The 11,263-nt window shown below is 48.8% G+C and overlaps 2 protein-coding genes across 2 annotated transcripts in view; both read right to left on the bottom strand.

Annotated features, from left to right (window-relative positions):
- The window catches only part of LOC125444887 (sulfotransferase 1C2-like), a 343,341-nt gene that overhangs the window by 278,567 nt on the left and 53,511 nt on the right, over positions 1–11,263 (bottom strand). The gene's annotated exons all lie outside the window — the stretch shown is intronic.
- On the bottom strand, positions 16–9,729 carry LOC125444890 (claudin-4-like). Its single transcript, XM_048517643.1, has 2 exons — positions 9,659–9,729; positions 16–1,314 (listed from the first exon to the last, which is right to left on the bottom strand). Exon 2 carries the CDS (start codon positions 1,291–1,293, stop codon positions 649–651), a length of 645 nt encoding a protein of 214 aa, XP_048373600.1. The 5' UTR covers positions 1,294–1,314; positions 9,659–9,729; the 3' UTR covers positions 16–648.

Raw genomic sequence — 11,263 nt, 5'->3', positions numbered from 1 at the left:
GACGACAGGTTGCTATTTACAAAAACCTGCAGTTTTATTCAGACATAGTAAAAACACACACACGCTTGCAATGTTATTCAGACACACTTAAAAAAAACTGACTTCCAATATGAAATGCATGCAAGGTTAATCGACAGACTAGCGACAAGAGGCCACACAGACCCTTACTTAAAAGCAATATTAAAAAACAACAACACATCACAGCTTTAATTGCGAGGCTTGGCGCATTTTCTCACTCCGAACTGAGATCCTGTGGAAGTCATGCCCTGCTCTACAGGGCATGGCCGGAAGTCAGTCTCTTGTTGAGCACCCCAAGCCGAGCATCCAAAGAACACAGACACACACACTTTTCTCACAAACTATTTGAGATGCAAAACACCGGCTACGTGGAAAGAGGACACTGATTGTAAGTCCAAGAAGTTCTCCAGAAGAGTTCTGCATTTCAAGAGGCAGTTGGTACGAGGAGGTGGTACCCACGGAGAAAAATGAAATACTGATGGGCCAAACAGGATGGAAATCTCGGAACAAGATACTCTGCTTTCAATTCAGGGGCATTGAGTTGTGCGGTGTCCTATAACGGGTGTCATTCGGTCCTACCCAACAGCACTGAGCTTTCAGAGAGATGGTGGCTTTTCAGACGCGTGGCTTCTAGACGTAGTTCTTGCTGGGATAATCGCTGCGGGGTTGTGAGGCAGCCGCCGTGTAGCGGGCACTGTAGTTGTTGGTGTCCTTCTTGGGACAATTGCAGCAGAGCAAGCCCCCTCCGAGGGTCATCAAGGCAGCGGCTGCCCAACCAAGGTACAGGGAAGCCCCTAGCTCTCTCTTCTGAGCCTCTGTCACCATTGGGTTGTAGAAGTCACGGATGATGGTGTTGGCTGACCAGCACACCGGGATCAGGCACAAGACTCCTGCAACCACAAAGGTGGCACCCGAGACGATAATGATTCGTGCCTTGGCGTTCTCATCCTCCACACAGTTGGTGCATTTGGCTCCCACGATGCCAATGAGCAGGGCCAGGACTGCCAAAAGCACCGAGATGACCATGAGGGCCCGGGCAGCTTGGAGATCTTGAGGCAGAGCCAACATGGAGTCGTAGACTTTACACTGCATCTGACCAGTGCTCTGCACCACGCAGCCCATCCACAGCCCTTCCCAGGTGATCTGAGCCGTCACGATGCTGCTCCCGATGAAAGCTGTGACCTTCCACATGGGCAGGGCGCATGTGACGATCGCACCAATCCAGCCCACTACGGATAGGGCCATGCCTAAGATTTGGAAGGCGGCAGAGGCCATGACTCAACGCAAGATAGACCTGGAGAGACAAAGACGAGAATGTTAGGGGAATACCTAGAAACCTCCCCAAACAAGAGCTGTTACATCGAACTATTAAACATCACTGAGAAGGACCTCAAATATAGTCACTCATGTGGATGGCTGTCGGCCCACATTGCTGCTGTTGTTTCTGTACTCAACATTTTTGTTGAGAGTATCTAACTTTGAGTGTGGGGCATTTCTGGAATTTTGAGAACAGTTAGCAGGCACCTCTGCAAAATGGCTGCTGGGGGGGATGCAGCCAACCACAAAATGGCTGCCACGGAACCTGGAGCCATTCACAAAATGATGGGAGTTTCCAAGCCAAGGGTCATCCCATGAGGGAGAGAACTACTTCTAAATGAGCTCTTCTGAAACACTTCCTGCTTAAATGAGGTGGTAGAGAGTCAGGACTGGGTTTTTGCTTGGGGGAGGAAGAGATGATTTTAAAAAGTGGTTTAAAACATTATTCGTTCAACTGCTAACTTCCTGCGATAGCTACGTCAAGGTTGTGTCCAAAGGCAGAATGCTTCCTCAGCACCCCAAAAGTCTGTGGACTTATTACTCTCAAGAAAGCTGTTGTGAAATAATTGGATGGGCCATTCTTGGCAACTAATGCCATCCTGGGGCACTTCCGCACATGCAGAATAATGCGGGTTCAATCCACTTTCACAATTGTTTGCAATGTTACACAGTAAAACCCAGCTGCATTATTCTGCATGTGCGGAAGTGCTTCTAGCGAGGCCCTTGACCTGATCCAAACAGGGGCCTTTTGTATAAATGTGAGTCACTTACAGATGTGCAGTTGCGGTAACCTTAGGAGGCCAGTCTTTAAAAAGAAAAAACAGTCTAAGCTCCTGAACAAACAGATCTTGGGAGAACACAGGCTAGCCATTTCACGGGCTGCGAAGAACTCTATTGTGCTGAAGACTCGTCTTGCTGAGCCGGTTTCTTCTAGTAACCTCCCCCCATCCAGCAGTGAAGTGGATAAGTTACAAATCTTTTTCTCCAGTGGCCCTGAAGTTAAAAGCTAGTTCCATTCCATGCCTAATAGTTAGAGTTAAATATTATAGGGAAATCCCTTCTAGCTACATTTAGCTTGTAACAAGATCTGATTTTCCAAAGGGCAATTAATTGTTTTCTATACTACAGGGGTGGGAGCAGAGGCGGGATCCAACCAGTTCTCACCACTTCTCTAGAAGTGGTTACTAATTTTTTCCTGAGTGCCAAGAAGGGGTTACTAAAGCAACCTCCCTGCCCAATAGGGACTGTGTGCGGTGGCGCCACTGTTTGAATCCCACCACCATCGGAACCTGTTATTAAAATTTTTGGATCCCACCACTGGGTGGGAGGGAATACCAGGGACAGAAATGACTGCTCCCCACCCAAGAAGACTGCATTTAGGCCAGGGGTCTTCAAACTATGGCCCCCAGATGTTCATGAACTACAATTCCCATCAGCCCTGCCACTTAGCCATGCTGGCAGGGGCTGATGGGAATTGTAGTTCATGAACATCTGGAGGGCCATAGTTTGAAGACCCCTGATTTAGGCCATGCCAGCGAGGTGGTGGGAAACGCTCAGGGACATACAGCAAACCAGACTTCCATTTTCTATGGCAAACAGAGGAAGCTGCGCCAGCCTTCACAGCCCTGGACACAACACCCCTGTACCTCTCACGGATCTCTGGGTCAAATTTGAGAGCGCCAGGATATAAACCACAGCAGTGTATTAACACTTTATTTTGAAGGGCAATTCAAGTTAGTAATTGAAGGTCCCTTCAAGCCTTGATGTCCCAGCCTACTGGGCTCTGCATGAGAGACAGGCATCCATTTGCCCAAGGAACGCAAACAGGACACATTTTGTTCAGCAGGAACCAAGTTTCGGTGCAGTTGGGCATGTCGGGATGGATCGGCCCTGCTAATAGGAGTACCTTCCTGTCGTAAAGTGTCCTCCCCGGACACAAGAGGCTCTTCTCCAGCATTTTGGGAAGCCACTTCATAGGAGGGAGGTTCTACTATTAGCAGAACAAATTCACAGGATTCCTCTAATGGAGTTTTATGTTTTCCTCTATGTTTTATGTTAAGACAGAGAGGCGGGAAATGGGGAAAATATGAACACTGGGTGACTTTTCCTTCCTCTGTTATTTCTCCTTTCTGATGGGGGCAGGGGGCTTTGAAGAAACCTTAGTTAAAAGGACAGGTGTGCTCATGGGGGCAGGCAATCCAGATTCTATATATCCAAGTCTGAGTAAAAGAATCAACTTTCTTCGCTTAACCACACGCTTTGTTTCCTGAATTATCAGGAGACTGGAAAACACTGTTTTCCGTCTCAGCTGACTAATCAAGCTAGGTGGAATGTAGATGCGGGAGTCAGATTTGGATCAACAGTCTAAAATGTAGTACTTAACTTGCTGCAGTTTTTATTAACTGGCAGTCCCACCCCAAACAGAATCACACCCTTCTTATCCCTTGGACTCCAAGGGAAAAGTAACTCTCAAGGTGGGAAAGCAAGTGTGCCTCAATGGCCAGCTTCCCCCAGCTATTGAGAATGGGGCAGATGGAAGACAGCGCCCCCTTCCGCACATGCAGAATAATGCACTTTCAATCCACTTTCACAATGGTTTGAAAGTGGATTTTGCTATTCCGCACAGCTGCAAAGTGCATTGAAAGTGCATTATTCTGCACGTGTGGAAGGGGCCAGTGTGGTGTAACAAGAACAGTTGTGGGGCAGGGGAGGGGGTGAGTTCAATCCTCTCCGAGCTCTGAAGTTCATTTTATGGCTATTCTTGGGCAATCTCAGCCTAGCCTCTCACAAACGAACGTAAGAGCTAACCCTAACATTTTTGGAAACAGGACATAAAAGTAAACACAAACTATTTTTTTAGTAAATCTTCTGGGTTAACCCTGCAACTGAAAAAATCATTTTGAAACCAAATAAAACTCTGATCTGGCTTTCAGGTCTTTGGAAAAGAAGGCTGGCTCCCCACTGCTTCTAGGAGTTCTTTAATTGTCACTGCCGTGGATCGAACCTGGGAATGCCCTGTTACTGAGCCACAGTCCCAGAAACCTAGTGGCCAAATTCAATACACACCCTGCTTTTCTAAATCCCCTTCCCCATCCAAAAAACATCCCAGTGGCTAGAAATGGGTGTTAAAATCACTTTCCATCAAGGCATAGGTTTCAAACTCGCGGCCCTCCAGATGTTATGGACTACAGTTCCCATCATCCCCTGTCAGCATCATGCTGGCAGGGGATGATGGGAACCGTAGTCCATAACATCTTGAGGGCCGCTTAGTTTGAACAGCTCCGAGAGCATCAAGGTGCGCCCCACCCAATGCAGGGACTTGGTGAAACAGATGTTCCCAGGAGGTAGATCTGCTGGATTGGCTGTTTGGGAAGTTGGAAGGGAGAACTAGCATGATGCTGGCTCTAGTGGGCGTGGCAAGGTAGTTGTCAGGCTTCTTCGTCAGGAAGAGTCATTCACCTTTGGGTTCGCCGTGTGTTCCACCTGACTCCTGACACACAGAGAAAAGGTGGGGAGGAATACCTTGGCCTCTGATTAAGACACAAGACTTAACCACCTGACCCATCATCATGTCAGGCAGCTTCTGCCAGCCCCCATTCCAGCTTAGACCAAAAGCCAGCTCAGTTTGTCTTCTTCCTCATGCCAAAGAGTACAGAAAAATCCTCCCCACCTCGATCAGCTATCTAGAAAAGCACACTGTTGCACAATTGTCTGTCCTCCTCCCAAGATCCGCTTTCAGCAGGTAACAGACACTTGTCCTCAAACAACCGAAAATTCCTGGAGACCGGGCCACCATCCCCCTCGGCCCATCCTAAAGAGTGAGAGCAGCCACCCCAAATCTCCAGCTATGTGTATTTGGAAACAGGAAAGCAGTGAGAGCATATTTGGATCGGGAAGCAGTCTTATAGGCATCCACAATTGCCTCACTTCATTCCTGAAGTTTCCATCTTAGTCAATGTGTTAAGCTACCTGAATTTGTGTCGCGGGCGAAATGCAAGGATCAGGCACAATCTGACCTCGAGGATTGCTTGGAATCCCCATTCTTTCATGGGACTTTTACTGGGTGATGCTGGCCCAGGCCAAACACTCATCAGTCTAATTTTCCTCACAGGGTTGTTGTGAGGAAAATATGAAGGGAGAGATTAAGTCTCCACAGGGAAAAAAAAAAGCACTGAGGTGAAAACCCAAACAAAGCCCACCTCTACAGTGAAACCACACAGGAGGATTGGATCAACATATCCTTTCACAAGGAAAGTTTAAAATTTAACTGGCATTACACTCATTTTGGGCTCAACTAAAGCTGTGTTGCACCAATAGCACCCGCTTATGTTGTTTTTTAAGACAAAAAAGGAGCCTCTTTTAAGCCCCGAAAGGTTTTTTTGTCGTAGCGGTAGGCAAAGAATGTGATCTTTGATGTTAGGTGTACTCTACCTCTTTCAACAAAGACAAATGAGAAAAGCACCTAACAAGTGCCAACATTTTTTTTGTGCTAAATAGTTAAATTAAGTAAATGTTCCCTCTTTAAAAAAAAAAAACTTTGCCTCAGCAAAGACCAAAATTGCCAGACTATTATTCCATTAGGGAACCATGCGTGAAAAGGAACTTTCTTGTGCAGTAAAGAGCTTCAGGAAAATTCCTGGGAAGGAAAAACTTTTATGTATTATGTTGCAACACAACTCTGCATTGAACCTTAAAGGCTAAGCAACTTTATTCTAGCATGAACTTTCATGGACAAACTCCCCTTTGTCTCATAGGTTGGGAAAGAAAATGGTTTCCTAAAATCTGTGGGGAAAATGGAAGAAGCTGTTTTCTGGAAGGATTAACTTTATAGGGAGCTGACATCTCAAATATGGCTTTGTGCAAGTTTGGTCCCTCTTCCTAGGGCAAAAGTAAGATCACACTTTGGGGATAAACTAAAACCTTGTATAATGTCTACCTGCTCCTCCCTGGAGAAAAGGCCATTGAAGAAACACTCCTGTTAAATTCCAAAGATTCCTAACCACTGGATCAAGCATTTTCTATCCCCATATTTCTTACAAGGAACCTAGGGAAGCATGTATTGCCAAGAAGCATTCCTATCGCTTCTACACTCTAAGTATTGTGGAACTACTGAACCCGCTTTCAGCTCTTTACACAAAGGCCAAAGAGACACAATTCCATGGGCCTTGAAACCCCCCGCAGATAACAATAGTGGGTGTGGCGGGACGCCAGAAGTAGCACATGGCTACGTGAATGGTTAGAGTATGTTCAACTGGGATCTGGAAGAAATCCCGGCCCAAACCACTCCCCTTTCTGCGCATAAAGCTCTCAACAGTGACCTTAGAGCATTCACACTAAACTACCTCATGGGGTTGTTAGTCTAAAGACAAAATGGAAGAGGGCGGGTAATACAAGCTACTTTTAGGTCCTAAATTGGAAAGAAAAATAGGGGAGTTCAAATATCTAAACGTGGAAATAAAGCTTCTTGGCCCTAGAACGAACTAAATCTACGCTGCTTCCAAAACTTGCCTGCACTGTGTTGTTTTTTAAAAAAATAGAATGTAATTCAGAGAAAAAGGCAGCAAAAAAGTCATGGCATGTTTATACACTGCTTTGGATCCCTCGTGGGGAGAAAAGCCAGGTAACTCACACTACATAAACAACAGCACCTAATTCCAGCAACATAGAGCTGGCCTGGTTTTGAGCTAACAGCAGCCTTTGCTTGAAGAGTCAGCTTCTTTGCATTGTTGAACCAGTGCCCTGACATTGGGTAACAGGTTTGGGAGTCAAGGAGCGTGATGGTACTTTTTTTTTTACCAGTCACAGCTTCACACACCAACAAGTCTATGTTCTTGGAGTGGGCCCCAACATCAGTCTTACTCCTTCCTTCCTAGAATTGCAAAACCCCGGAGACTCCCGGAGCAGTGCCCTCTGGAGGAGTGCTGAATGGGGAAAGCTTGGTCCTAGAAATTACACCCCCACCCCCACCCCCCCACATGCCATTTCCTCCAGAGAAACTTAACTCTGTAATTTGGACGTGAGCTGCAACTCAGGCCCCTTCCGCACGTGCAGAATAATGCACTTTCAATCCACTTTGCAGCTGGATTTTGCTGTGCGGAATAGCACAACCCACTTTCAAACAACTGTGAAAGCGGACTGAACATGTATTATTCGGCATGTGCGGAAGGGGCCTCAGGGAGAACTCCAGATGGCAACAGGAGGTTGGCAACCTTCATGCTACAGGTACTGAGGACAACCATTTATCACCTCGACGCTTTAGCTATTTACATAGTCACGGCACATTCCTGTTACTCATTTATGCATTATATTAATACAAATTATACAGCACCCCGTGAATTACAAGAAGCTTGCTAACCAGCAGGCACTGGGAGAAGAAGAAGAAGAGCCATGCAGAAGAGAACAGGGAAGTGCCCAAGAGGTAACTTAGTCTTCATATGGATAATGGTAGGCTACTCAGCTGAGAGCAAGGAAGAATAAAGGTTGGGCGCTCTGCTAAATTCAGGTTTTGTCCACGACTGTCTACCCCCCTTTCCAGGCAACTTTTAGAGTTCCTGTGGAGATGGCTCCACTTCGACCAGCACAAAGCTGCCCTTGCTTCATCGACAACCGCCAAACCATGGAAGGAAAAGTGATCCTAAGAGAAGCCATTCATCTGTATAATGCTTAGACGCGAACAGAGGGTTTCATCTCCTCTTTAAAGGTGCCTGTCAGATGTTCACCCCAGAGCTATCACAGAAGTGCACCATGTTCCACACAGTTCAGCTGCTGTAATCTTGCTAGCAATGGCACACGGGCACTGGAAGCACCTGCCAGTATTAGAAGATAAACCCACCCATCACAATCAAATCCTCCGCACCCCACTCCTATGGAGGGTGGAAGGGCAAGAGACAAGAAAGGCCTTGTTGCTGGGACTTTACAGAAGGACCCAGAGGTAAGAGAACTAGAAATCCCCACTTCTCCAACAAGGAAAGTCAAATTTAAACAATCAGACCCCTCTGGACATTAACCCTTCTTGCACTGGGGCTTCTTGTCCCCATTAGCTTTTGGGTCACCCTCCCAATTAATATTGCATTGGGGTCGGGATGGTTCCACTTTATCCTTCCGGCCCATTACCTCCAGACCTCCCAGGTAAACCACGCCGGCTAGCTGCAGGGAACAAAGGTCCCCCCCCCCACTTACCTAGCTAAGTAAATCGGGCGGGGCGGAGAAGGGAACAGGCTGTCTCTCTCCACCCCCCTCCCCTTTCAACCGAAACTCCTCCTCCTCCCCCCACTCAAGCGGGAGCTGGTTTCTGCGTGCTCGGTTCGAGTATCAAGGCTGGACAGCCCCACCCTCCGGGCAATGGGTGGTGTGGGATAGCCACATAAGGCCCCTGGTAGGGCGCCCACCTCCCCTGTAGCCAGTCAAGAAGGCAGCAAAACCCGGTGGGGAGGCGGGAGAAAGAAAGTTTGAATAGATCTAGGGTTTTATTCCCTCACTCAGTGGGGACTTCAGATGCCCCCCGCCCCTAAAAAAAAGCTACATCTCAGCAGGCAACACCTTCCAAGACTTAAGAGTTCCTCCTCGCCCCCCCACAGGAGCGTTCCTGGAATCAAAGTGCAAAAAATGTGGGCCAGATCAGCCGGGCCTGCGCACGCGCTTGACTCCCCTTTGGGACTGCGCCTTTGCTGCACGGCCCTCCAGCCTCAAAACGGCTCCAGAATCTCAGCTGAAAGGGGTCGGCCAAACCCCTTGCAAAAGAGGCCTCCAACAAAGTCCCCGCAACGGTCCTGGCGGGAAAGAGGGCCCGAGCCCCGACGGCTTTCCTTAAGCCCTGGGAAGCCCTAGCAGAACCGGGCGCTCTTTTCTACATGCGCCGTTAGGCTGGGCTACAAACTGGCGGAAGGTTTTAATTCCCGGTTTAATTTTGCGAGGTGACCCAAAGGAAGATCCGGGAAGCCCTCGACTGCCCAGCAGCCGAGCAGAAAGTTCATCTGCACTTTCTAAGACCCCCCAGTTTTTTTATTCCAACCCCACCTGTCGCCCGGCTTCCGACGTCTTTACGCGAAATAGGCGTTAATGGAGACTTTTGCGCTTCCTGATGTTTCCCAGCCAGGTTCCCTCCCCGAAGGAAAAAGCCCAGTCTTAACCCGCAATCCAGTCCAGCTTGGCATCTTGGGAGACCGCAAAGGCTCTTTGGGGTGCAGGCAGTGTCAAAGACGCGCCCTTCGGCCAAATGCGCGCTCCCCAAAACCTTGCTGGCTTGAAGGTGCGACGGGGCTGGATCCTCAGCGGGTGCGACGGCTCAACCGGCCCTTCTGAACCCCCAGGCTTTACCTGCGTCATAAAGGAGATCCAAAGGCGGAGTTCGGTGAGCTTCCAAGAAGCGGACAGGTGCGCCCACTCCCGAGAAAGCGAAAAGGGATTAAGGCGGCAAAGCCTTTTCGGGCTGGCTATATAATTCTTGCATCCCTCCCCAGACCACACCTCTCTCTCATCCCTAAATGATGTCACTGCCAGGTGAAACTGCTGACCCGTGCAGGAAGCGGAGGGGGGGGTGGGGGTGGACATGAAAGTAAAGAACCCGAAAAGCGGACAAAGACCGGCCCCACCCCCGGGAGGGGACAGGAGCCAGCCTGCTTTCTGCCGACGGGGAGAAAATTACCTGGTCCGGCGCTCCCTGTCCCCAACCAGGGAGCCCTCAGAAGTGAAGCCTTATGCAACGCAAGGAAGAGTTCCTTCTGAGCGAGCAAATGGGGAGGGGACCACAACAGGCAGGGGTCTCCCAGACAGGCGTTAGCCGTGCCCCGCTTCACCCCTTCGCCCATCCAGGTTCTTGTTTTCTGGCCGTGATTTGAGTTTTCCAATCTGGCTGTCTTGGATGGTAACTGGCGCTCTGGCTCTGCACATGCTCAAGAGATGCCGCTGTCACTTATTTACTTGAATTTTTTTTGGGAAGGGAAAAAAGGCCACCATCTCCAAAGGGCGCAGTACTGTAAACTACTCACCACCCCTTCACCCACTCCCATATTTGATTCCCCAGGAAGACCTGGAGAAGTAGAGTTAATCCAGGGAGAGAAAGTGAATTGGCCAGAAAGTGATTTGACCCAGATTTGACCCAGAAAGGGATTTGACCCAGGGTGCAGAATTAAGAACAACAATGTCCTCCGTCGTAAGGCCAGGCTCTGGACTATTAAGCACCAGTCCAACACAATTGAGTCAAAGATCAGTGCTCTCTGCCAGCATTCCTGAAGTTTTGCCGCCCCCCCCCCCCCCCCCCTAGTTTTCCTTCTAGTAGATGAGAACATAACCTTTTCTGTCGAAGGCTTTCCACACCCGGAATCCAACTGGATGTTGTGGGTTTTCATACTTGACCACAACCGTACGGTTGCGGGCTGGACTGCACAAGACCCTCACAAACTATACAGCTTGTAATATCACAGCCAACATGACTTTGCTCTAGGAACAGGGCGTAACGAGGGCAAACTTCGTAGCCCTGGACAAAACCTGAGTTGGATGCCCCCCCCCCCCCCCCCCATGTATGACCCACTCCACCACAACCATTTTTTTTGCACCACAACATTGAAGATTGCCTGCAGGTGGGGGTGCATTTTTAGGACACATCAGCACCAAAAATTTCAAGCTGATCATCAGAAGACTGTCCTTTATGCTACCCCCCAGGTTTGGTGAGGTTTAGATTCAAAGAAGTCCAAAGTTATGGGATCTAAAGTTGGGGTTCCCCATCCCACATTGTTTCCAATGGGGAGCTTAATAGGAGATGGGGGCTACACAGCTCGAGGGTCCATAACTTTGGAGCCCCTAGAACCAAATCCACGCAAACCCGATGAGATCCTGAAAGCCTTTGAGACTGTGCCTTCAGGAATGTGCTGCCCCCCCCCCAGCCTGCAGTCTGCCAACTTGCCCAATGGGCATTACGCCCTGCCTAGAA

Source organism: Sphaerodactylus townsendi, linkage group LG15 (genome assembly GCF_021028975.2).
Source record: "Sphaerodactylus townsendi isolate TG3544 linkage group LG15, MPM_Stown_v2.3, whole genome shotgun sequence".
Classification (NCBI taxonomy): Eukaryota; Metazoa; Chordata; class Lepidosauria; order Squamata; family Sphaerodactylidae; genus Sphaerodactylus; species Sphaerodactylus townsendi.
The sequence above is the reverse complement of the archived record's forward strand: the minus strand, read 5'-3'. Positions and strand labels throughout refer to the sequence as shown.